Here is a 26671-nt window from a genome sequence, read left to right as displayed (position 1 = left end):
TAGACTACAGTACCTTAGCTTTTGTGATAAATGATCAAAATGTACTTAATAACTTTGTTGTTAGATGTTATGTTCATTTACAATTTTGACAATTCCAAAATGAACATTTTTTTCTGCAAATTTGTTGTGTTTGTTAATTTGCCCAAAAAATGCTCATTTTGGCATTGTCAAATTGTATTTATTTATAATTTAACTATTTTATCGTAATCAACAATAACATAGAATTTATTTTTAGATAATAGTCCCTGCATATTCCTAACTTTTGTAAATTAATTCATCTAACATTACATTAACATTTTCCTTGTATCATTCTTAAAGTACTATAAAGTGCACTCTAGATAGAACAAGAATTGGTATAACTTTGATTTTCTCTGCACAGTGACCTTAGAAAGGTCAAAGGAAGTCATTATTGGAGAGGAAATTAGTTCCTACAAGAACCTAGTTATTTGTACACTAGTAATCTTTACATTTAACTAAATAATAATCCATTCTCTATATTGTTTAAATGTCATTGTCAAGACATTTATTTCAGGCAAGAACAAACAAAAAGTGAAAAAACAAAAACAAGTTTTCTGTTTTCCACGATTTCAGTCTGAACACAAATAAAAAACAATTGGGAAAGGTATTAAATCATTAAAGTGATTACACACACAGTATACAGATTGAAGATTTAAAAAAATATTTTACAATAGGACGTAATCGCAAGATAGGACGTAATCGCAACGATAGGATGTAATCGCAACGATAGGACGTAATCGCAACGATAGGACGTAGTCGCAACGATGAGCGTAATCACAATGATAGGACGTAATCGCAACGCTGTGAGTTGATCCCAACGTGGTGGATCAGTACTACTATCACATCATACTCAATCAAGCTTTATTGTAAATACAGTAGCTGGAGAAAATGAATAAAACACCATTACCTTTATTCTACAGTACAGTATAGATCAAGCTTAAGTCTAATGTATTTACTGTACTATTAAATATCTGGGACATTAACCTATTAACTTATCAAGTACAGTAGTTGCAACAGCTGTGCTTCGGATCCTTCTTTCACTTACTGTATACAATATTCATTTGATTACACTATATTCAACTCTTGGACGTTTTGAGAGATGTTTCCCAAGGTATACATAACACCTATACTAATTTGAAATTACTAAATTACAACATGGAAAAATTTAGCTTGGACACTGTATACTGTACAACATGCCTGCTACTGTACTGTATAATACTGTAACTTGCATACTGTACAGTACCATACATTATACAAAACTTTACATATATCCCAATTTACAGTACAGTACCTGCAATAATAAAGTACTCATCACCTAAATCCTGCCTCTTAAAACACTACAGTTCAGGAGAAAAGAATAACCATTAGGTCATCAGCTATGCCTAGTTTCACAGAATATCTATTGCATAGAATTTGGTTCAATGCCAAAAAGAAACACACACACTCACTTAGTACTTTAGAACACACAGACACTGTGAAGTTGTTTAATAATTAGTATCTCTCTAGTTAAGCCACTTGTTACGATTCAGAAAGAGGCAATGTACATTCAATCACTTTTATTTGGTTTTCATAGTGTTTACTATGATTTTTTATAGGTTTTACCCCAAAAATAAGTACAGTAGACTTTTTTTGTTTTAAACTGACATACCAAGTGAGTTGTACACTATGATTCAATCACTTTTATGTTGGTTCAATTAGGTTTGCTTTGTTTTTTTTAGGTTTTACCCCAAAAATAAGTAGTTAACAATGTTTTGTTTTAAACCGACATATCAAGTGAGCTGTACACTATGATTCAATCACTTTTATGTTGGTTCAATTAGGTTTACTATGTTTTTTTTTAGGTTTGCGGGTTTAGCAATTAACTATATACTGTAGTAGCGCATGTTTATAGTACTGTATAGATTAATACATAATAAATCGTTCCAATTGAATAATTTGCTGAATGTGCAATGTTACAGTTTATTAGTATCTTTTTACAACAGATCCGTGTCATACAGTACAGTAGTGTTAATATTCATGAGTTCAACTAAAACATTTTTATAATTTTTAAATAAAACATTTTTCTATAATGCAGTAATTAAAGAAAATAAAATATTCAAATTGATTCACGTGATGTTTGATTTGAAATTATTGCAATAAAAACAATTGGATGATTGTCCTCTTTGTGTTACAGTATCCCCTATAATTCAGTAAAGGGAAATCCTATTTTGGGGATTCCCTTGGAAAAGGTAAGTCTGTACTGTAAGTACTTTAGTATAGTACAGTAGATGTGTAACGATTCCTAAAGGGAAAACAAGATGCTTAAATCACTATAACGATGTACTGTAACAATTACAATACCTGTTATCTATTCAAAATATTGATACAGTTCAACGAAAAGAATAAGTGTCATTGTAAAAAATCCATTATGGGATTATCCCAATTTATGGGGATTCCCCACATATTGAATCTGTTAATATGTATTATGATAGATACTATAATGATCATTCAACCAATTTCTTTAGCGCACATTTTTCTAGTCATTCAAACTATAGAGGGCTAATTTAATTCACAGCAGAACACAGATATAATAAGACAGACCAGCTGATTGTATAGGTCATCTAAGTGTAAGACCATTAAAGTTGACACATTCAGCTGGTCAATGTAAACACTAAGGTTAATAATACACTATATAAAATGGATTTTTTCTATATTTAAATGTAAAAATACCTTAATTTTACTACCCTAAATGTTCTCAATAATGGCAACTCATATTTTAGTACATTTCCTTTCATTCATTATTAAACATACATAAAAAGCATAATACAAAGAGAAAAAAATATATGATTTAATCATCTGCTGCATTACAGGTATAGTAGCTTTTTACTTTCACAAATTATACAGATTTAGTTGTTAATTCTTTTTATTATGATTAATAAAACTAATTTGTTTATCTAGAAATTATAAATAAATGTAATGGAAATTTGCATATTGTAATTCTTACTCTAGTCAATCAATATTGATATTATGAGTAATATTGCAAGTTTTAACTTTATTATGCAATCACAATTGTTATTTAGAAAGTAAGATAAATATAAACTAAAAGTCTACATGGTAAATCCCAAAATGACAATTACAACACAGGTTATTTATATTAATACACAATACAATTTCACTTGAACAAACACACAAATGATTTTACTTTATTTATTGTTTGAACAAAAATAATTTCATACTTACATTGTAACTCTGCTGGAATTATCTCATTAAAATTTGGATCATCTCCATACCAGTAAATCCACAACTCTTTGGTTATTCCTTGTTCAGTTTTTTCAGGACCTCCAGGGGTAGTGGGTTCAGTGATTACATTTGTACATGGTACCCGGCGCCAGGCACTAAGCATATTTGACGCCTGACATAGTGAATACGCCAGCAGCACCGGGTCCTCGAGAGGGCCTACGGGCTCTGCCGACTGGTACTGATAACTAAAACGACGCCATTTGATTCCATACACGTCGGCCTAAAAGGACAGATTTGTAATATTGAAGTTAATAAATAAATACTATATACTTTCGCGATAAGGGTAGATACATTTAACATAATTAAAAACAATTTGATGGCCTACAAAGGTCGTTAACTGTATTGAATCCGTTAGATCAATTACGATTAATCTGGCCATTTTCATCATACGCACACGCGTGAGTCGTGACCCCGGCACAGCTTCGTGGGGAATGACGGTGAAAAAAAAGACGCTAGTGGTTTCAAAGAAATTATCTAAAATTGTATAGTTTAAGTATCGATTTATCACCCAGAATCGAAAAATTATAAACTCCCACTGAACTCTTAAATATATTTAATTCAATAGTACTTTGATGGCCCATTTAACCTCATTGTTAATCGCATTAAGCTGTTGAAAACGAGGAATTAACGAACATTTCTGACATATTCTTCGCTGTGATTATCAGGCCTGACTTACCAGTGCAAACAAATTCGTGTGGCAATCCTCCAAACTTGCACCATTCGCTGCAGAATTTGCTGCAGTCATAGTCCATACATGGCTCTATTATATTCCAAATGGGTTCCTTACTAAAATCCACAAAAGAGGAGTAAAACCGTCAAAAGTAATCCAGATGTACTCGGTAACAACAAGAGTTAGCGATAATGGCGACTGTGCAGTCCAAAATACAAGGCGGTAAATACAACCGATTGATTGGTTATTGAGTGTCACATGACGTCTCTGAGGTTGTTTCCTACTCTTTGCTTTCGCTCTTTCTGCACCTGTCTAAAAACTCGCAAAGGTCAATGAATTTTCTTGTACAAAATACAACTGAATGTTTGTAATGTTTTGATTTGTTAAAAATTAAAAATTCTTGTTTTATTCGTATAAATGTTTAGATCATTGAAATTTGACATGTATGTAAAAAATATACCTCCTCGAATTCAAATAAATCTGTGATATTTTTGAGTCGCGAGGAACTGATGTGATTTATATAGGCCTAATATCAATTTGTTCTTATACAAATTTTATGATACTTAATTATTTTTCTGGTAAGTCAATGTATTTTATGTTTTAGATAAAAATCCAAACAGCTTACTATAAACCGTCAATTAAAGCATTTAAAATAGTGACAAAGATAACAAATGAAGCAAATCTGATATTTCGTTTTTTGTAGCCTGTCACTTAAAATGAAAAATAAAGATTAATAATATCAGACTTTGTATATACTATTTTGCAGTTTTAATAAAGTTATTCATTTCATTAAAAAAAATAATAATTTCACTTATAAAAAGACAAAATGGTTAAATTTATTGAAAAACACGGCTTTGTCTGGATGAGACAATTTAAATGGGGTTTTTTTTTGCTTTAAATTTCTTTTTAATGTAAATATTCCATCCAATTTTTGTCAAAGATAATACGTATATGACATTAAAATGGCATATTCAAGAAAGTAATTTAAAAATAAACCTTTTTCAGGGAACAATTATAATAGACCATATCATTGTAAGACTCAATTGTTCAATCAATACAAAATATGATCGATCAATTTAGATTATTGATTAATGTCGTATTACCAATAAATGATATTAGTTGGTAATCAATACAATTGTGACTGTGTATCTGTCGTCGTCTTGGTGGTTTGATCGATCGGAACATCCTGATAAAACTTTTCCTCCGCAAAAACTCAACTTCTTTAAATTGACCAATCACGCGAAAGTTTTGATCTTTGCTTTGATTGGTCAAATTACTTGCGCTTTACGGTGCGCTGTCGTCGAGTCAGTACTATTAAGTATGAAACTTGTTTAGCAATACCTTAATGTTTTAATTGAATGGTTGCTTAAGTCATTAATTTGTTCAAACCTCGGCATAATTATAATTTTTTAAAGTGAATTCGGTAACATATAGACCTAAAGAACTGTTTTGAAAGATCTTTACATTTAATTTATGATATATTATTCCGGGCCTATAGCGTTTTTGCAATGGTAATGTATTTTTCTTTGTAGTTTTATTGTTTTAATTTGCCAAGCAAAATGAATTTCCATTTTAAGTGAACCAATACAAATTTATTGAATCTTGAACTTTAATTCATCACTTAAGTTAAGCACTGCTAATTATTTTGACTTAAGAAACAGCATGTTCCCCCCTCAAAATGAACTAACAGTTATTCATCGTGGGGGAATGCGCAAAAATACTTTTATTCCTCATCTTTAAAGATGACGCAAAATAGTGTGACGATGTGATGACGTTTGTCCAAAATCCTTGTTCATGTCCCACACTAATCATGACGTTGGTGAGTCGGGTTCACGGCGGCGTCCAGACGAACATGACGTAATCAGACAACCGTCTACAGTAGGCCTAGTAGTATTATCACAGGTTGATTACATTTGTATAAAGAAATTGCAAATTGGACATCAGAGCAACCATTGAACTAAATCATCTTTAAAATTATCATTTCATAATGGTGACAAATCTCTCTTCTTCTCATTATCCACGTTAAAATAGACGGTCTAGGTAGAGGGTTATTTTAATACTCGTACAACTACAAAATAGTTCTGTTTAATTGTTCTCAATCATGAATTCTTTAATTATAAACACATTTTGAAGTAAAATTTAAAGTTATTATTATTTAAAGTTAGCTGTGGAAAATTGATTAAATACAAAGCCCGTGAGGCATTTAAATGTTAAAATTATCGCATGAAGTACACAGAGAGAGTTAGAAGAAATAATTAGAGAGGGCGCTAAACAACATTTTGATATCTTCACGCTTATTTTTTCGTGTTTACGTTTTGCCGGTTGTTGGTTTCTTTTGTGTATTTTGTTGAGGTAGGCCTAGGCCTAGGTATTTTTGGAAAATAACAATGTAAAGATCCATGTATTTAATACTAACAATAACTCTCACACATAATGCGCCTGAATAACAGATAAAACAATTAGTTATTCTTGTAAATCTAGGCCTAGGCTAGGACTAGGCCTAGGCTAGGCCTAAAGGTTCATACTATGAACCTTTAGGCCTAGCCTAGGCTATGAATCATAGCCAGACGCAAGGTAGAGGGGTTACTGGCCCTAGCTAGCTTATATAATTGCACTTTTCATGTCGGTAAAGCTCTGTCTACACTATCAAACTAGTTTGACAAAAAAAGTGTGATGTGCTATGACATCATCATGTCCATGGGCACATCACATAAAAAAGTTTGATAGTGTAGACAGAACTTAAAAACAAAAGCTCACTAACTAAGTAAAACAAAAAGTTAAAACAATACTTTTCTCATTTTGTATACCATAGGAGGTAAAATAACAAATGGCAACATTTGAAGAAACAAAGAAAATCTGGAAAGATGCAGATGCAGTGTGTTTTGACGTTGACAGCACTGTGGTAACGGACGAGGGAATCGACGAACTCGCCAAGTTTTGCGGAGTTGGTAATGAGGTAGCGGAACTGTAAGTGTACAAGAAAACTGGGAAGAGTAGGGTAAAAGATGTTTACTCCTAATTTTGGTTTAAATTTTGCATGTTACAGCGCCGCAGCCACCAGTATGGTTGGTAAAGTTTCAACCTGCCCACTATTTCACAGAGGCCTTTGACAACCCAGGGGCTTGATCAGAGATTGTTCCCTTTTCTTGCGAACACCGGACCACTTTATTTCTTGTGACTATATCCCTGTGTTAATATAACAAACAAATCATTTATAGTAATTTACTGTATTCAGTAGGTCACATATAAAACATCTTGTTTTGTTTTCAATATCAAGTTGTTTCTTCTATAGAACAAGAAATGCAATGAATGGTAACATAACGTTTCGTGAAACCTTGATAGCTCGTCTAGACATTATAAAACCAAGTAAACAGCAGGTTGCGGACTTTATAGAGAAAAACCCTCCAAAACTAACCAATGGTGTCAGGTATTGTTTTTAAAATTTGATATGAAAATGGATTTCAAAAGCAACAAAATGGTAATTTGCATAAAAAATGATGCATGAGTTGACTACACATTAAATTATGCAGGTGTGTTAGTTAGTTGACTACACATTTAAATCCGTTTCTGATGGTAGTCACATGATTCACACTTTGATGTAGTTACAAGGATTCACACTGTTCAGGATACACATAACATGTGGGTCACAAGACATTGTGTTTTTTCGCGCCGTTCCTTTAGGCAGTTATATTCAAGAGAACGGAATCATTTGGAAACAGTTAAAATGTGGTAGCTGAAAAAAAGAGTGTTTGGACTCAGACTGGGCATGCTCAAACCCCAAAGCACGTCTGGGAAAAGAGAGCCTATGAAAACATTCGCTGATAAATATTATATAAGATGCATGTACTGTACACAGTAGTTATTGTCAGATGAGAGGTGTTTTTTTAAGAAATATTTCTTTTTTATAGTGAGTTGGTGAACACTCTGCAGTCTAGAGGGGTTGATGTTTACTTAGTTACAGGAGGATTCATGAGTATAGTTTCCGAGGTTGCTAAGGAAGTAAATATACCAATTGAAAACATCTATTCAAATAAATTAATGTTTTATTTCAACGGTAATTGCACATTTATTTAGTCCACTTCTATTTTCTTTCAAATAATGACAATAGATAAATGGGCATGCATCGTATTTGAACCTCTCCCATAACAGACTGTCATTTGATACGGTGTGAACCGGTGTGGAGTTGTGGCTTAGTGGTTATGATGTTTCGCTACCAATCCAAGGGTTCTGGATTCAAGCCCTGTCATGTCAGGATTTTTTATAATGAAAAATTACAACTCCACTCCCAAAGCATTATAATAAGACTGTTTATCTAGAGAATCTTGTGTGCGTTTGTCTTGTGAACAGGATTGCCACCTTTAAAGATAGTGAATGAATTCACTTATGGTTATCCTTGCCAATTTGCCTAAATATATAAAAACAAAACAAATAATGACAGTGTACAGGACTCTTTGTAAAATTAAACTTTCAGTTTATCTATTTTTCGTAGGGGACTATGCTGGATTTGATGTGAACCAACCCACATCTGCATCTGGTGGAAAGCCAAAAGTGGTCGAAAAATTGAAAACGAAAGGATATAAAAACTTGGTGATGATTGGAGATGGATCAACAGACATGGAAGCCTGCCCTCCTGCGGTTAGTTCATACTCCTTTTTTTTTATTTGTTGCTAAAATAATTTATTTCAGTTAACAACATGAAAATGTTATTTTAATACTTTCTAAATAAAATATATAAATCTATCAATGAATCTTATTTTGAACAGGATGCATTTATAGGATTTGGTGGCAATCAGGTTCGGCCGAAAGTACAAGAAAACGCAAAATGGTTCGCTACCAATTTTCAGGAACTAATAAGCGTCCTTGCCGAGTGACTTGTATAAAAGAAATAAGCAACCTGTACACATGCCATAAGAGTTGTTTGAAATAGGAAGAATGAGAGATGATAAAGGGGAAATCCCACATACGCGGTTCCTATTTTACTATGGTGCTCTGTCTACACTATCAAAGAGCTTTATGTTATGATTTATGATGCACAAATGTATTTTTGTATTCAACTTGATTATGCTGCAGCTTTACAAATGTGACATGTTACACACATTAATACACTACCGACATTTTCACAAGCTGTAAACACCAACTCATGTGCATAAATCCTTTATACTGTACAATAAATGATCATAATTGTCATTAAAGAAATAAAACAATTTTTATTTAAACAAGTGTAAATCTTTATTTTCCAATATGTATAAGTTTCCGTGGCAAGAGTAGGATAAATAGTGTCTCACTTTCTCCTAGTTTTTCAAATTTTATACTAAACTGAAAGTCCGGTTTGTGTTACATTTCCAAAAAAGAAATGAAAGTTGAACGTTTTGTTTTAGAAACATCATGTACCGCAAGTGGTCATTCACCATGCAAACCGAACGACAAAAGCAACAGTGTTTCATTCTTTTCTGTAAAATCTAGCTAGTGTCCATTTGTTTAGTAGAAAAAGAGGACAAAAAATGTAAAAATATAATTTAGGATTTAAATATCTACAATTATATGTTAATTATTAAAATTATTACATATGTAATGATTGTACAATTTTTTTTATGTAATCACTTGTAATTCATTGCATTTTTATAATATAATAATAATTTTATGATATATTTAAATGCATTGGTTAAATTGCTCAAAGAAACTATAAACAAAATATTAACTTAAAAATATAAAATTATATTGTGCATCTCATAGACTATAGATAGTACAACAGAACTAGAGTGCACACTGATCAATCTAGTGGAATACAATGATAGCGCTATGGGAGTAGAACTCTAGAGGAGTGTACACTCTAACCCTAAATATTGCTTGTTCTTAGTTTTTCCAATCAACTTTCACTGGTTTAAAATCAAAGACATCGGGTTGTCCTAAATGAAGTAGTTTTTCGTTGTAGTCCGACGTACTCCACTGAAACGCCGGTTGCTGATCTGCGGTTGGTCCACACTGTGCTATCATCGACAACGTCTTTTGCATTGAATAGGAGGTAACCTGAAAAGATTCAAATTTTAATTGGTTGAAATGTAGTATAGTAATGGTTATACCATAGATCGGCACCCAAGATTTAAGTAGACAATATTTATGTAACACTAAAACACTGAACGTAGGGGAATGAGCTGTTAGGAGCTCATTCTACTAAGCCTCGGAATTATGTGGTAGGGTGGCCAGTTCCTTTCCACACCACCTTATCTTCCCTAGAATTTTCAACCAGGTACTCGTTTACAGCTGAGTGGACTGGGAGTTTGTCAGGAATTGAACCCGGGTCTCTCTGTATGTCAGTCAAGTGTCCTAACCAGTCGGCTACCCAACTCCATGTAACATTAGGACAACAAAAACATTTTTATGAGTTATTAGTTTCAAAAGACTATTTAAAACATTGTTTACCTTCATATCGGTAGCACCATGGCAACGGTGACTAACAGCACCAAATGGATATGATCCATTGATAGGGTTGAGGTCTGAACGAGCAGCTATAGTGTTCTCAGCACTGTACGGAGGGTTACATTTTTCACAGCGGGACAAGGGATCCTCTTTAAAGTTGTTGTACCTGAACACAAACACAACACACATTTAGTTGCTATGTAGGTAAGCACTATGGATAAGACAAAATAAAGCTCTGTACAATATCAAACTAGATTTGTTTGATAGTGTAGACAGAGCTTAACACAGGTTCTTCAATAAAATAATATATTATGTACCTCATTAAACGGATCATTGAATCCATGTCTTGAACTTTGACATGATCACGACGGAATATATTTGCTCTCGGTGATTTATCGTATGAAAACCAGTCACCATATTTTTCCACATTCTCACGACATCCACTGGTATTAAATATCGATTGAAAATATCTATCAAAATTAAAAATAATAATATAGATGAACATAAAGTATATAGAAAGTATTTTATTTATTTATTTTTTTTTTTTTTACCATATTTATTGAGGGTGATCCATCCAGCAATTGCTGATCATTAGGGACCCTCAGAGAATCACAAGACAAACATTATACACAAGATGCTCTACATAAACAAAGTCTTATTACAAGTCTTTGGGTGTGGAGTTGTAATTTTGTCCTTAGAAAAAAATCCTGACATGTGACGGGACTTGAACCCAGGACCCTTGGAGTGGTAGCCAAGCATCATAACCACCAAGCCACAATTATAACACCACACTGTACATTTACTTACGGTATATTGTAACTAGGCCAGTACTGTGTGTCTTTTAAATGTTTAGTCAAATCTTGGCCGACAGTCATACCACTAAAAATAAATACATAGAAATTTATTAAACATGAACCGCCACTTATTGCCTGGCCAACTGTACTTCGCCTGTGAAAACTAAGTCTTTGTACTTCAGCTTACAAATTTAACTTACGGAATTTGTTCCAGAACGTATAGAACACCTTCATCCGGTAGTGGCTTGCCCGGTGTGAACTCATTGTAATTCACGACCATCCATTGGTTATTGTATCTTCGGAGAAAAACAAGCATAACAAATAAATGTTTTGAATGAATTACAATTTCTTTGTACTTACTAAAGTTTATAAATAACACAGCAAATGAGTAGTAGAGAGCAAAAATTGCACAAAAGTATTTTAGTCATCTCCCGCATACTGAACTTTCTGAAAACTGTAAACTCTCCCAAAACAAGGCTTTTTGGATGAGGGCTTTATACTTACGTTCCCATGTTGTATAAAGCAAAGGTGTCACCCCATTGCTCACCGGCTGTTGCTAAGCGATTAGCAATGACATTTCTGAACATCTCAAACATGTGGTCCTCTGGTTTGATGTATTTAAACAAAATAGGGTTGCTGTTGCCAATTGTAGTTTCCAACGTCACCTGGTTTTTAATTGAATTAAAATTAAATTACAAAGGTATTGCAGTACATTCCAAATTAAAGACAACATGTTTGTGGTTTTAAGGTTGGTCGTGGTGTCCTCTGAAAAGGGGTGTCCCAGAAAGAGGTGTCCTCTATTAAACAGTGGTGTCCCCTTAATAGAGGTGTCCAAATAATAATTTAAATGTTAACATCAATCACATACCAATCCCGTGTTCATAATATAGAAGTCATCGCCAGAATACAAAACACCGGGATACGACGAGAATGACATCACATGACCTGGAATCGCTTCTTTGCCTGAAATAGAAATGATGTTTTCCTTACTTTACATTAAAGGTAAACATTTGAGGGTTTTTTTCTGATTATGTTATGTAACTGTCTCAATACACTTTCACTGGTATTATACAGGGAAATTCAAAGTCGGGGAAGTTCAAAGTCAGGGAAATGCAAAATTGAGCTATTCCTATTATAAACTTTAAAATAAAAACGAAATATATTTACCTTTACTAACTTTACGGAAAGCGAAATCATATTTTTTAACAATACGTATCATTGAGTTGTACACACTCCAAGTGTCATGTGATACATAAATATCTTTGTTGCCAGGTAACAGCTTAATAAGGGCGGAGCAAGAACCTGAACCAAACACTGGATTTCTGTCGGGTTTGTCTAGCGCAACTTCTAAATCCTCCAAATCTCCAGAAATCTGCAATAATCTGATTTTTTGAATTGAAATTAAATTTGATTTAGATTAAATTGATTTAAAAATGTGTAAATATTTGAATGCGGCAAGTTGATTATGAATGATTTAAAAAAAAATGTTATGCTAATCTGTGTTGTTAAAAGATTACAGAAAAACAAACAGTACAAAACATGGCTTATGAGTCTGGGAATATAGCCAAGCCAAGACAGATGGTGTACAATGAAGCAGGGGATTAGAGAAATTCTATATATTTAGATGACTGCAATTTGCTACTTTTAATCTTCAGATGGTGTTGAAATGACAATGGCGAGGGTATTGGCGAATTATTCATTTTATTTCTAGAACATTTATTTTGATAATAATGACAAAAAAAACCCAATTTCAGTAAAAAGTTTATAACAAATAAAAACAGTAGTTATCATAGGCCCTACAGTAGTTATAAGTAAAACTGATCTCACTAGGACCCAGAACATTTGTGCTTACATATAATTGGTAGTACAACTTACAGAAAGCCAAATGGGTTTACTTCAAGTCTTGGTTGCGATGAACGGTTTGTGTATCCATCTTGAAGGCCAGCTAATTGCATCAGGAGCAGTTCTGCCTAAAAACAGAAATTCATTTATGTACAATCATTCAAATAATATATAAATGTATGTGACAGACATTGACACACCATTGTTCATTGAGGTGACATACCATTTAGGTGTTTTGATGCACCCCTGTGTCATTAATGATTTTGTAAATGACATCCATGACGTACCTATCCCGGGGGGCGTATAGTGTGCCATACAATTGACAAGTGCATTACAATTCTTGGATTTAAGAGCAATGCATGATACATAAGATAAAAATGTCAACTATGAGGAATTCTTTTTATTTACCTGGTGAAAATATGCATCATCCGGGTTGTTCTTGATCTTATCCGACAACCATTCCATGTTAGTATTAATAAATGTTTGCAGCCGGTTGCAGTAATCAGTCTTCTCTAGGCAGTAGGATGACATGGTGTTCACCCAGTGCATATAGATGGGACCGGCAGTGACGTAGCCCTCAACAAGACCTGCAGCATAGGCTTGAACATTGTCATCATAATCTGGATTGGTGTTCACTGTCAGATGAGACCATCTAATAGCAAAAAATAAATTCACATACTATTTTCATTAGTTTGTATTCTATTTAAATTAAAAGATTGTGATTTCTAAAGAATACAATAAAAACTTCTACAATAATTTAATAGCTTTTTTTTTAATTGTGGGTCCAAACAACATACAATAATACCAGAAATATACCAATATAACAATAACATTAAACACAATTATTAATTAATTATAATAATAAAATATACGTCATACCATATTCACAGACACAGGTATCCCTTTTTTCGGTAAAATTAATTAATATGATTACAGTATTTGATAAAATGGCCTATACACTACTACACCAAACCAGGCACCTATCCTTTCGGCTTCCCTCTAACCTAATCTGACAAGTTTGTTAATTAACAACTCCCTGGACTGTGCAACCAATGCACTTACCCTGTGTTTTGTACATCATCAGTGTAGTTTGCCCATGCAGCAGCCCCAGACAACATTTCTTCCAAAATGACAAATGTACCGGTTGCATGATTATATTGTACAGAAACGAACGTACTCGGGAGAACTGCTGAGCACCGAAGTACATAAGAGGCAAACAGAAATGTTAACACATATGATAAATGCATTTTAACTGCAAAACTACCACCGTTTAGAAAACAGTGCGTAGACTAGAGTGACAAAAACAAAATGTTTACTATTGGGAGGTCAGCTGACTAACGTCAGGTGACTGAACATCCAGAAGTACTAATCCAATCGTACTAATAATTACTAATTATTATGAGTACTTTGCGTATTTTGTAATCAAATTGTTTTTTATATCATTTTAGTTACCCTTATATACTATTTGATAGTTTTGTTAATGTTTAATTTAAAAGTATAGCTTATTTTGTTTTTATAATTCAGATTTCTCTTGATTTAGCACTCATGCGAGTCTACAAAATTCGGACATCTGGTACTTGAAAAAGTACAGCAAGTGGATTTTGGGATAGGCCATTTTGTGGAAAGGTAGAATCTTTGAGCCGGTAATTATCATTATTTAAATCTTATTTAATCTCATTTATTAATTTATCTATACAAAAAATAGTGTTATTAAAATATTTAGATTTTATTTATATAAATTTAGTATAAATAATTTTCTGTTTATACCATATATTTTGAATATTTTCACTAGGCCGACCCCACCTCCAGTTCGACAGTTCTTCCACGTAGTAAATCCATTCTAGCCGGCTATCTAAAGGGATTGGGTAACGCCTTTTTTTCTACAGTAGGCCTATCATTAAATGAACTAAAGCGCCTTCTTTATTGAGGTTGTCCAAGAAACCTTAGTTTTAATAGTTAGTCTAAGCTCTTTTTGAACACATATTATACATTTTGGAGGTTTTTTTTTCTGAGCTGAGTGAGGAAAACCTGGCATTAAAATAATATTTAATAGGGCCAGGAGGCCTGGCTAGGCCAGGCTAAACTAAATATTTTCCTAAATTCTAGATAATAGGGATAGCCCTAGCCTAACCCTTGTCCTCAATTAATAAAGACAAATGATAATTTTTTTTATTGCTATAATATATTGTATTGTGTTTTTGTGTGTGTGCTGTCCCATATCTGTTACACTTTTATATTATATTTTATATCATGTACAAATACAATACTTTCATTTAATTTCATTTATTTCATCAAATTATGTTTCAGCTTTTGCTGCTTTTTGTATTATTTGTTATATACCACAATAAATAAATAAAGACTATAATTATAATCTAGATTCAATTCATTCACATTTATTTAGTCATCGTTTATAATTACAATTTCAGTATACAATTGATGGCAAAAGATCCTGCATAAAGAAGTTTATAATTGTACAAAGTGTACCATATATTAATAAAATGCCGAAGTTGAATGAATATCGCAACCTAAAAATACAGTACAGTTAAAAAAGTACAGTAAATACCATGTGATAGCAACGTTTTTACTCTTGTCATTTTCTTTCAAAAACCCAACAGCAAACGAATTAGATCTCAAAAAAGACAAACATAAAATCAACATGTCCGATTCCAAATATTTCACGACCACCAAGAAGGGTGAGATCTTTGAGCTGAAAGCAGACTTGAACAGTGAACGCAAAGAAAAGAAGAAGGAGGCTGTCAAGAAGGTGATCGCAAGCATGACAGTTGGAAAAGATGTCAGGTAGTCAGAAACCTTTATAGCTCTGTCTACACTATCAAACTAGTTTGACAAAAAAAGTGTGATGTACCTAAATATGGTGGTGATATTCCCAAATATGGTAGTGATATGACATCATCATGTCCATGTATAGGCACATCACATTTTTTTGTCACATAAATTGTTTTTGTCAGATAAAGCTCTGTCTACACTATCAAACTAGTTTGACAAAAAAAGTGTGATATTCCCAAATATGGTAGTGATATGACATCATCATTTCCATGGGTACATCAAATTTTTTACGTCACAAATTGTTTATTTTAATGAACGTTTACTCTGTAAATTGAATAATGTTTAAAAATAATGAACTTGTGCTTATCAAATATGTTACTGTTTTATTTATGTAGTGCCCTTTTCCCGGACGTTGTGAATTGCATGCAGACTGATAACTTGGAATTAAAGAAGCTTGTCTACCTTTACTTAATGAACTACGCTAAGAGTCAACCTGACATGGCTATCATGGCTGTGAACACATTTGTCAAGGTATGATGTAGATAGTTAGATTATGATTGGTTCCCAACTACAGATAGATGATAGTATGGTATGTTTTGATAATGATTTGATTAATTAGTGTGATACTAATTACTAATAATGATCTATGATGATAATCATTATCATTCAAATCAAATGATGTAATAATGATTAATGATGAGGATTCTGATAAGTGATGTAATGATTTTAATAATTCCTAATCTTTCAGGATTGCGAAGACACCAATCCGTTAATCCGTGCCCTTGCCGTCAGAACCATGGGATGTATCCGAGTGGACAAAATCACTGAATACCTGTGTGAGCCGTTGCGTAAGTGTCTTAAGGATGAAGACCCGTACGTTCAGAAGACCGCGGCCGTGTGTGTAGCAAAGCTGTACGACATCAACCCACAGTTGGTGGAAGATCAAGGGTTTACAGAACAGCTAAGAGATCTTCTCACTGCCTCAAACCCTATGGTATGTACATAATGCCACCTCACTTTATGTATTTATTTTATTATAATTATTTTCATGGTATCTTTATTTCCAAAACAATTAAAATACAATGGCAGCCACAAGCTGAAATGAAGTATTTTTAACAATTAACTAATAATAATAATACAGCAATAGTATTATGGAAATTACTAAAAAAAAAAAATAATCAAGAAAACGTACAAAACAAGACTATATTTATGTGTGTTATAACAGTGAGTTGTTAATTAATTAATTATTATAGTAACCCATCCTTTTATTGACAAATTGTATTGCTGTTGGTAGTGGTTTTTACAAACCAAGGTCTAGGGTTCTATCCTGACCTACTCCAAATCCTAAGCATAAAATGAGTCTTTTATTATATCTTTACTCAACAAAATCCTTCTCGGAAACACAGAGGTTGGCCCATAACCGGGACTTGTGGAGGGAACGGGTGAAATGTTCAATTGCAAAGAGACCTTATGACCACACCAAATCATGAGAACAGTAACTTAATAAAACATTTGATTCCCTGAAAGCAATGGCATTTGACAACGTTCCTTTAATATTTGAATTTTAATGACATTTTCTTTTTATATTTACAGGTTGTTGCAAATGCTGTGGCTGCATTATCAGAAATCAATGAAGCGTCACCAAATGCTTCTGGTTTGGATCTCAGTACCTCCACCATCAACAAGCTACTTACCGCCCTCAATGAATGCACTGAGTATGTTTAATCTTACCTAATCATCTGCATTATTTGTGCTCCTAATGATTACGCAAATCTGAAAATGGATAATGGGGAGCTTTTGATTTTGAACGACTTACAAACATTTGTGTAATGTATTGTTGGTAGTTGTCTAAATCTAGAGTAGAATCCACCAATTCCCAGAGCTTACAGTATGGTGTATGTCAAAAGCTTTTTATTAAAAAAAATTGGAAAATGTGATAATAAAGAGGATGTTGTATATGTTGGTCAGAAAACAGAACGAAAATTGTTATACAGTTCAGCGATAAAGTTTTGATTCAATTCTGTCCTCTCTTTTTTTAGATGGGGACAAATTTTCATCCTCGACTCACTTGCCAACTTTAATCCAAAGGACGAGAAAGAAGCCCAGAGCATATGTGAGCGTGTCACACCACGACTTGCTCACGCCAACGCTGCTGTCGTTTTGTCATCTGTTAAGGTAACAATATAACTATGTAACATCAATGATTTTTATTTAGTTGTTTTTAAAATAAATAATTTGTTTATTTATGAAATTAGCATTTAATTGGATTTGTTTTCTCTGATATTCTTCTAGGTGTTGATGAAATTTATGGAATTCATGTCTACATCAAATGCTTATGTGAGCAGCCTAATCAAGAAACTATCACCTCCCCTTGTCACATTGTTGTCTGCTGAGCCAGAGGTGCAATATGTCGCCCTTAGGAACATTAATCTCATCGTCCAGAAAAGGTAATCACATTCTTACATTTTTACTAGTAGAACCTCTATTAAGTGGAAATCCAGTGGCTGTATTCACCTTCACACTTAGGCTAAGGGAAACACCCTTAAAATTAAGACAAATCTCCTATCTAAGTGAATACAATTTAAGGGAAATACTTAAATATTTATTGAGTTAAGTGAAATACTTAATATTTAAGGGAAATATCTCACTTAAGTGTGATTGGTGAATACAGCCATGGGGCCTAACAAAGTGTCCCGTTAATAGGGGGTGTTCCCTGAATAATGGTTGGCCTTGGTGTTAAAAGATATATTGCCCCTTGTTGTATCCCGCTAATAGAGGTGTCTAAAGGGAAAGGTTCTAGTTTTGTAATTATTTTCTGAAATAAAAAAACATACAGTGCAGTAATTAGTCATAGTATTTATTTATTTTTTTTTCATAGTATATTTTTAGTAATTGTCATAGTATCTTTATTTGTCCAACAAAAACAATTAACAGAAATTTGTTTTGAAAATTGGCATATCATATATATAAATAAAACAGTAAAAATACACAGAAAAATTGTACCTACATAGATAAGCACTACAGCAACACAAAAAAAAAACAATTCTCTGATATAAAGTTAGATATCTTACTTGAATAGCCTTTGTAACTTGTAATTTACAGACCAGAGATTCTGAAGCAAGAAATGAAGGTGTTTTTTGTGAAATACAACGATCCAATTTATGTGAAGCTGGAGAAACTAGACATCATGATCCGTCTAGCAACTGAGCAGAACATCGCTCAAGTCCTTGCAGAATTGAAGGAGTATGCTACAGAAGTTGATGTGGACTTTGTCAGGAAGTCTGTCCGTGCCATTGGACGTTGCGCCATCAAGGTTGATGTGAGTACAGTGTTGATATTGAATTAAAATATTTTATTTATACAGTCAAAGACTGGTCTCCCAGAGGGCCCAGCTATAATCAGTGGCTTTAAAGTACTAGTACACGGTGGTAACCCCTACTCGTCTTGAAAGATGGGTACCAGGGTAACAATATCCAATGTTTTTATTTGTTTTATTTTGTAGATGTCTGCTGAGCGTTGTGTCAGCACCCTGCTGGATCTGATCCAGACAAAGGTGAACTACGTGGTACAGGAAGCCATTGTGGTGATCAAGGATATCTTCAGAAAGTATCCAAACAAATACGAGAGTATCATTGCTACTCTGTGTGAGAATCTTGACACACTGGATGAACCAGAAGCAAGGTAATTTAAAGAGTAAATGTTAAGTTGTTTAAATCGATGCTATACAAGGTAAACCAAGCCAACCACTCCTGTAGAACTGTTCTGTTCGCTTGGTCTATTTAAAAACCTAATACATCTTTCGAGACGAGTAAGGGGTTACCCCGGTGTACTAGTACACACAGCCACTGTCATACACAGACACTTACCATAACTCATCATGAGGTCTCCTTGAAGAATACGCTGTTTAGGGTCACCCTCTATAAATAAGGTTAATAAAAATAAATTAAGTTAAAATAAATTAGCATTAAGGAGACATGATTAATTTTTAAGGTGGAGCTGTAGCTTTGTGTGTAACGTGCTTGCCTTCCAATCCTAAGAGCCAGATTTGTAAAGCTATGTCAACACTATCAAACTAGTTTCACAAAAAAAAATGTGATGTGCCCAAATATGGCAGTGATATGCCCAAATATGGTAGTGATATGCCCAAATATGGTAGTGATATGCCCAAATATGGTAGTGATATCATCACATTTTTTGTCACATAAAGTTTGATAGTGTAGACAGAGCTTTACTTACAACTGTTTGTTTCTACTCCATAAGCCTGAAATGAGAACAGTTTATAACCGTGATTTGGCATATAGTTTATGCTGTCATTGGTGAGTTACTTGCTGTTGGATTTGTATGAAATATAAAAAAAATTAACTGTTTATTTTTAGAGCGTCAATGATCTGGATCATTGGTGAATATGCTGAACGCATTGAGAATGCTGATGAACTACTGGAGAGCTTCCTGGAAGGCTTCCATGATGAAAACACTCAAGTTCAACTACAGCTGCTTACTGCCATCGTCAAGCTGTTCTTAAAGCGCCCTCAGGATACGCAGGAGTTGGTGCAACAGGTGCTTAGTCTTGCCACACAGGTTAGTAAACGAGTTACATATCTACAATTATAGAACACTTTGGATATAGTGTAAAGCTCTGTCGACACTATCAAACTAGTTTGACAAAAAAGTGGGGTGTGCCCAAATATGGTAAGTGATATGACATCATTCTTTAATCCTTTAATTCACATTCACATCCAACAGCTAAAGGCCAAAAGCAGGATGTCTTATAAGATACAATATATTTATATATCATCTTGTCCATATATGGGCACATTTTTTGTCACATAAGTTTGTGTAGACAGAGTACACAAGAATACATAAATTATCGTTTGTTTAATTTCAATTCCAGGACAGTGACAATCCTGACTTGCGGGATCGTGGCTACATATACTGGCGTTTGCTGTCTACTGACCCAGCTGCAGCCAAGGATGTCGTTCTAGCAGAGAAGCCCCTGATCTCTGAGGAGACTGACTTGATTGAACCTACACTCTTAGATGAACTTATCTGCCACATTGCTAGCTTAGCCTCAGTTTACCATAAGCCTCCTAGTGCTTTCATTGAGGGCAGGACCGCTGCAGGCTACCGCCGATCTCTACCAGCTAGAACACAGGGGTAAGAATGCGGCTTGTAACTCTATGTATATATTTGTTAAAACAGGTCATTGCTACTTTTTATTATTGTCCCCTCCCAAGAGCTGGTATGTCCATTAAGGTCCCACCCAAGTAATTATTATATACCAGTTTCATCAAATAAGGCAATTTATTATTAGGCATAACTTTAGTGGTTACAGCCCAGGTCTAAATACATTAGTTAAGTATGGTCAACCACATGAATTTCAGGAAAGTGAGTGACCTGCTAAATACACAAGTCTGTACAAGCTTTAGACATAGTGCGTATACATTAAAGCTTTTTTTTGCACAAAATTGCTTTCAAATTCCTGTATTATTATTACCCATTGTATGCCATTATGTATTAATGTTTGTGTTTCTGCTAGAAGTTCTGGATCAACATCACCCGATAGTCCTGAGGCAGCACCAGTTGCCGCTGCGGCTCCACAGCCAACCGTCATCCCACAACCTGCTGGCCAGGCTGACTTGATTGGTGACCTACTGAGCATGGACCTAGGCCCACCTCAGCCTACTCAAAGCATGACCCAGCAGCCATCAGCTGGTATGGACCTCCTTGGAGGTGGCCTAGATAGTCTGGTAAGATTGGCTCATTAAGTTACTACTAATTTTGAAAGTAATTAGGCTTATGTTGGTGCTTAATGAAAATTACATACAGTATTCTGTAGTACCTATTTTGTGGGAGAAAATGTTTAAGAATTTTAATTTTGTACTTATTTTTGTTTAGCTTGGCGGACCAGTAGCACCTACAGCTCCGGTCCAGGCTGGCGGCGGGGGTGAGAGTCTTGGGGATATATTCAGCCTTGCAGGCCCAGGCTTGATGGCAGGAACTGTCACATCACCAAAAACAGTAAGATTTGTTTGTAAAGCTCTGTCTACACTATCAAACTTTATGTGACAAAAAAATGTGATGTGCCCATATATGGACATGGATATGATGTCATATCACTATCATATTTGAGCATATCACTACCATATTTGGGTATATCACACATTTTTTTGTCAAACTTGTTTGATAGTGTAGACAGAGCTTAAAGCTATTAGTAATGGAATCAAATGAAGTGATATTAACAATTGCTTGTGTTTTTGAAAAGATTTTTAAGTTTTGAATGTATATTTTGTTGATAGATTTGGCTGTCAGCCGCTAAAGGCAAAGGGCTTGAGATATCTGGATCTTTCTCAAGACGAGGGGGTCAAGTATTCATGGATATGACTTTCAATAATAAAGCCATGCAACAAATGGGTGGATTTGCTATTCAACTTAATAAAAACAGGCAAGTACTATTTCATTATGTACAGTAATTTAATTTCAGAGTAATTGAGAGGCTCTATTATTTCACCTAACATTCATAGGGTTAACAAGGTCTAAGTTCTAAATGGTTCGTTTTTATATATTTAGGCAAATTACCAAGTATAACCATAAGCGAATTCATTCACTATCCTTCTTATAAGTGGCAATCCTGTCCACAAAACAACCATATACAGAAGATGCTCTACATAAACAAAGTCTTATTACAAGTCTTTGGGAGTGGAGTTATAATTTGTCATTAGAAAAAATCCTGACATATGATATGGCAGGACTTGAACCCAGGACCCTTAGATTGATAGCCAAGCATCAAAACCACCAAGCCACAGCTCCACTAAAAAGACTATACAGAACCCATGCATTTTTTCATTTTGGTTAGGGAAGACCTTTAGTGTATAGACAGTATAGATAGATAACATCTAACTTTCTTATTATTCTTTATATTGCAGTTTCGGTCTGACTCCGGCCGCTCAACTGAATATTCCCGGAGCCCTGATGCCCAATCAGAGCTTGGATTCATCGTTGGCGTTGAACACGATGGGCCCGTCACAACTTATGGATCCACTGAATAATTTACAAGTTGCTGTAAAAAATAATATTGATGTCTTTTACTTCAGTGCTCTTGTAAATATACATGTACTTTATATGGAAGATGGTAATATGGGTAAGAAGAATTTTTTTTAATTTTTTGGGGGGAAAGAACACTTGTAAAATGTGGTGTAATTCATGTAACATGATTTAGGGTAAGGGTATATCCAGGAAGTGATGTGAATTTGTAGGAAAGACCTGTGAGTCTAACTAGACTGAATTGCGCACAGGTGTGAACTCCTACTACAACAGCTATCATCTCCTCTAAGGGTCCCTTTGTGTTGAGCTGCGACCAAACGGCACTCAATCGTCTGTGAACAATGAGGGAGTATCTATGAGGTTGGGAGGGCGAAGTAGTAGACCCCAGTAAAATCTAATCAAATTACAAATACTCTTTGACCACTGCTACCATGTCTCATGTTTATTAACAATAATAGTAATAAATACTAATGATAAAGACGTTCGTATACAACTCTATTTATTAACACTCGTGTATCACATACAGCATGGTCAATCTAACCTTTGGCCTCATATGAGGGGCCATATGTGCCTTTATTATAACAGTCATTCATATGAGGGGCCATATGTGCCTTTATTATAACACTCATTCATATGAGGGGCCATATGTGCCTTTATTATAACAGAAAATGTTCTCTAAGCATTATTAACATCTCAATTGTGTTTTTGTTGTTGCTTGTTATTGATAATTTTAATGTAATTTATATTGCATTTTCATTCTGGCAAATTCTGTTGTGTTTCTGTGCTATATACATTGAAACGTGGTAAAACAAACTTGGTCAAATGTGCTTTGTCACATTGCATGCAAATTGTCATTTGGGATGATGTGTGACTGTGACAATTTAGAAATACATATGTATTTGTCACATATTTCACAATATCAGCCTTATTTGCTGTAACTGATTAAATTATGCTAATTTATGCTAATAATATGATATGTAATCTTGCTTTGCGCTTCATATTTAATGTTTTGTTTTTTTGGATTGGAATGTTTTTTTGCTTCTGTCTACATACTTTAGGTAAAGGTGATCCTAATGGTAAGCATAGCTAATCCCTTCCTCTCTCCCTAATCCATTCCTCTCTTCCTAATCCCTTCTTCTCTCCCTAATCCCCTCACCTCTCTCTAATCCCCTCAACTCTCTCTAATCCCCCACTGATCACATCCCCTGTCACTGATCTTCTTGCTGTACTTCCTTGTTTTTTTTGTTCAGTCTGTCAGTTCAGTTTTCATACATTTTTTCGTAGTGTTTCAAACAAAACTAAACCAACAATTTTATGGGGTTGTACTATGTGTTACTTCCTGGTGTTGTCTCTGTTATTACTACTATTATTACTCTGTTATTGTTGTACTTTTGGTTTTCAGAACTAGTTCGATATTAATAGTCTGTTTTGTTTCCTTGTATTACCACAATGTTTTTTAAAGAAATGCTTTTGAAATATGATTAGAAATAACTTTTACAGTAGTTGATTGGAGTTGTATATGGCACAGAATGAACTAGAATTACACTATTATTACTATATAAGGTTATACAGTATTATTGGCACATTTGACAATTAGTAACATCCAATGCTGTATAAATAAGCCCCCTTTCATATTTGTTCCCCTTATTCTTATACAGTACTATACTTGACAATGTTTAATATAGTGTTACACAGAAAAGTGTAAGCATTACAAATGCGATATTATAAGTTTACTTAAATTGGAAAAATACTGTTAAATCAAATTACAGATAACGCATAATTTAAGAAACATTTTAGCCTGTAAAAAAAAAAAAAGTCATTTGAGTAAAAGAACCAAAGCAATTTGTGTTTTATAAAGCTGTTTCTTTTTTTTAGATCGCAAGGTGTTCCTGGCAACCTGGAAGGACATTCCACCAACAAATGAAGTCAACTATACCTTACAAGATGTTCATTTATCACCAGGTAACAACAAACATTTACAGACTTCAGATAAATTATTTTTATGTGGTTTTCCTGCGATATGACGGTAATATAACTTCCTGAACTGTTACAAAGAATTCAAATGTTTGTTTTAAAGGAAGCAATCTGCTTAAAAATAGGAAATTGCAATGTTTTTACATGAATACATTCAACAATAGTTCATGCCCAACCCGTGGAACCACAAAGAAATAAGTTATAACTAAAGCTCTGTCTACACTATCAAACTAGTTTGACAAAAAAAGTGTGATGTGCCCAAATATGGTAGTGATATGACATCATCATGTCCATGTATTTGAACATCACATTTTTTTGTCACATAAAGTTTGATAGTGTAGACAGAGCTTAAACTATATTATTTCTACATGAGGGAACACAGACCAGCCAAGTGATCCTAAAATTGTTGAGCCTCGCATGATAATTAATTGTGGATTAATAATATATGTTGTTTTTAACTATGTTTTTAGTTAATCACTCATATAAAGTAAAAGTACAACATATACATGCAAATATATATAATATGTTATAAGCTTGAACCAGGGCATGTGACTGGTACTGTTCTTGTAGCCGCCGTCTTCTTCTGACACATGGCCTTCATTGACGGATACTTAGTATCAGTTGACTTCACTGCTGGTGTACTCAAGATCTATGCTTATACCATACTTCTGCTCTATACACAGTGCAGAATAGAAATAAATTTTCGAAAATGCTAGGTTTGTGAGAAGCACCTCTATCTTTTCAGGTGCTTGGCTCTCTAAAACAGAATTTCAACTTTATTTGAGATACAGTATTCCCCATGAAACAGACTGTGGTGCTAAAATGTTCAAGTTATAACTAGGGTTGTTGACTTTCTCCAAGTGTATGATTAATTTTCATAATTAGCAGGTCTGAAACTTTACAAATTTATTTTCTTTAGATGCGGTTTTACAAAAATTGGAAGCATCAAATGTGTTTACGGTTGCTAGACGACAGGTCGAAGGTCAAGAAATGATATATCAATCAATGAAACTGACCAATGGTGTCTGGGTCTTGAGTGAACTGAAAATAAGTCCTGGCAATCCTGTAATTGGGGTAAGTTTACTGTTTTGTTGTTGAATTTAAAATTTCTTGTCCGATTCTATCAGCAATTTAACAATTATCCGATCAAAATTTACAAAATATAATTTTAGGTTGAAATCGTAACATATTAATTAATTCATTTTTATTTTTTTTACAGTTATCAATTAAATCCCGTGCGATGGAGGTAGCATCTTTTGCTATGGAATCTTATAATACCATACTTCATCAATAAAAACTTTAAAAAAAATAAACGTCAACTTCAAATATAGTTTAGCTTGCATATATAATTAATGTTTATTTCCTTAAACAAAGCTTTTATAATTGTAATACTAAAGTTGTGTCAGCATGTTTAATAACATATACATGTAATGTAATTAATGTATGTTAACAGATAGTATAAATCCATAAAAAACAAAATTAAACACCAAATATGGAATTATTATATCAATAGCTTCCTTTTTCATTCCTGCTAAAGTAATACAATGTTATTGTTCTAAAAATACTAAAGTTGTGTCAGTATGTGTTATAACATATACATGTACTGTATCTTAAACAAATAGTATAAATCCATAACAAACAAAAATAAACACCAAATATGGAATTATGATATTGATAACTTCCTTTTAAACATAAGAAAAACAATATTATTGTTCTTAAAATTAAGCATGTATTTCTATTATTATAATATATAGCTTCCTTGTGCTACCACACCTTATTTTAAGCAGCTCACTTAGTATCAAATTTTTTAAATACTGCATTGTATTTTATAATTATTCTCTATTGATAA

At 33.7% G+C, this 26671-nt stretch overlaps 4 protein-coding genes across 6 annotated transcripts in view; 2 read left to right on the top strand and 2 right to left on the bottom strand.

The window, feature by feature from the left end:
- LOC144834786 (mediator of RNA polymerase II transcription subunit 13-like) overlaps positions 1–4151 on the bottom strand; it is a 51828-nt gene extending 47677 nt beyond the window's left edge. The window contains exons 1-2 of the mRNA XM_078689727.1: positions 3974–4151; positions 3238–3517 (exon numbers count right to left, since the gene is read on the bottom strand). Of these exons, the coding sequence (XP_078545853.1) occupies positions 3238–3517; positions 3974–4042 (349 nt within the window). The 5' untranslated portion in view covers positions 4043–4151. The remainder of the gene's footprint in view (positions 1–3237; positions 3518–3973) is intronic.
- Positions 4152–6248: 2097 nt separating this feature from the next.
- LOC144835319 (phosphoserine phosphatase-like) lies at positions 6249–9131 on the top strand. Of its 2 annotated transcripts, none has more exons than XM_078690404.1 (6): positions 6249–6319; positions 6780–6934; positions 7260–7394; positions 7876–8021; positions 8457–8602; positions 8731–9131. In XM_078690404.1, the coding sequence occupies exons 2-6, from the start codon at positions 6795–6797 to the stop codon at positions 8836–8838; spliced, it is 675 nt and encodes a 224-aa protein (XP_078546530.1). In that variant the 5' UTR covers positions 6249–6319; positions 6780–6794; the 3' UTR covers positions 8839–9131. The 2 variants fall into 2 exon arrangements, with proteins under 2 accessions (XP_078546530.1, XP_078546531.1); XM_078690405.1 differs by lacking the exon at positions 6249–6319 and adding an exon at positions 6339–6356.
- A 683-nt stretch (positions 9132–9814) lies between these two features.
- LOC144835318 (putative phospholipase B-like 2) lies at positions 9815–14309 on the bottom strand. The gene is made up of 11 exons (XM_078690403.1): positions 14083–14309; positions 13429–13672; positions 13054–13148; positions 12346–12560; positions 12047–12141; positions 11683–11843; positions 11379–11474; positions 11192–11263; positions 10702–10854; positions 10388–10550; positions 9815–9994 (listed from the first exon to the last, which is right to left on the bottom strand). The coding sequence occupies exons 1-11, from the start codon at positions 14265–14267 to the stop codon at positions 9821–9823; spliced, it is 1653 nt and encodes a 550-aa protein (XP_078546529.1). The 5' UTR covers positions 14268–14309; the 3' UTR covers positions 9815–9820.
- A 324-nt stretch (positions 14310–14633) lies between these two features.
- LOC144835315 (AP-1 complex subunit beta-1-like) lies at positions 14634–26658 on the top strand. 2 transcript variants are annotated; one of them, XM_078690400.1, is made up of 18 exons: positions 14634–14663; positions 15636–15819; positions 16203–16338; positions 16556–16801; positions 17401–17522; positions 17847–17982; positions 18100–18254; positions 18910–19126; positions 19310–19488; positions 20184–20385; positions 20699–20961; positions 21347–21554; positions 21703–21825; positions 22104–22249; positions 22731–22945; positions 24724–24810; positions 25742–25896; positions 26042–26658. In XM_078690400.1, the coding sequence occupies exons 2-18, from the start codon at positions 15677–15679 to the stop codon at positions 26114–26116; spliced, it is 2808 nt and encodes a 935-aa protein (XP_078546526.1). In that variant the 5' UTR covers positions 14634–14663; positions 15636–15676; the 3' UTR covers positions 26117–26658. The 2 variants fall into 2 exon arrangements, with proteins under 2 accessions (XP_078546526.1, XP_078546525.1); XM_078690399.1 differs by having other exon boundaries at positions 21344–21554.
- Positions 26659–26671: the final 13 nt, after the last annotated feature.

Source organism: Antedon bifida, chromosome 2 (genome assembly GCF_963402885.1).
Source record: "Antedon bifida chromosome 2, ecAntBifi1.1, whole genome shotgun sequence".
Taxonomy (NCBI): domain Eukaryota; kingdom Metazoa; phylum Echinodermata; class Crinoidea; order Comatulida; family Antedonidae; genus Antedon; species Antedon bifida.
This window is presented reverse-complemented; position numbering and strand designations above follow the sequence as displayed.

Excerpts from the sequence above, each read along its gene's own strand:
- LOC144835319 (XM_078690404.1), top strand. The coding sequence starts at position 6,795 with ATGGCAACATTTGAAGAAACAAAGAAAATCTGGAAAGATGCAGATGCA. Across the intron at positions 6,935-7,259 it reads GGTAATGAGGTAGCGGAACT|AACAAGAAATGCAATGAATG; the intron begins GTAAGTGTACAA and ends TTTCTTCTATAG. Across the intron at positions 8,022-8,456 it reads ATTAATGTTTTATTTCAACG|GGGACTATGCTGGATTTGAT; the intron begins GTAATTGCACAT and ends TATTTTTCGTAG.
- LOC144835318 (XM_078690403.1), bottom strand. The coding sequence starts at position 14,267 with ATGCATTTATCATATGTGTTAACATTTCTGTTTGCCTCTTATGTACTT. Across the intron at positions 11,844-12,046 it reads ATATTATGAACACGGGATTG|GTGACGTTGGAAACTACAAT; the intron begins GTATGTGATTGA and ends ATTAAAAACCAG. Across the intron at positions 9,995-10,387 it reads ATGGTGCTACCGATATGAAG|GTTACCTCCTATTCAATGCA; the intron begins GTAAACAATGTT and ends GAATCTTTTCAG.
- LOC144835315 (XM_078690399.1), top strand. The coding sequence starts at position 15,677 with ATGTCCGATTCCAAATATTTCACGACCACCAAGAAGGGTGAGATCTTT. Across the intron at positions 20,386-20,698 it reads TGCTTAGTCTTGCCACACAG|GACAGTGACAATCCTGACTT; the intron begins GTTAGTAAACGA and ends TTTCAATTCCAG. Across the intron at positions 22,946-24,723 it reads TATGGAAGATGGTAATATGG|ATCGCAAGGTGTTCCTGGCA; the intron begins GTAAGAAGAATT and ends TCTTTTTTTTAG.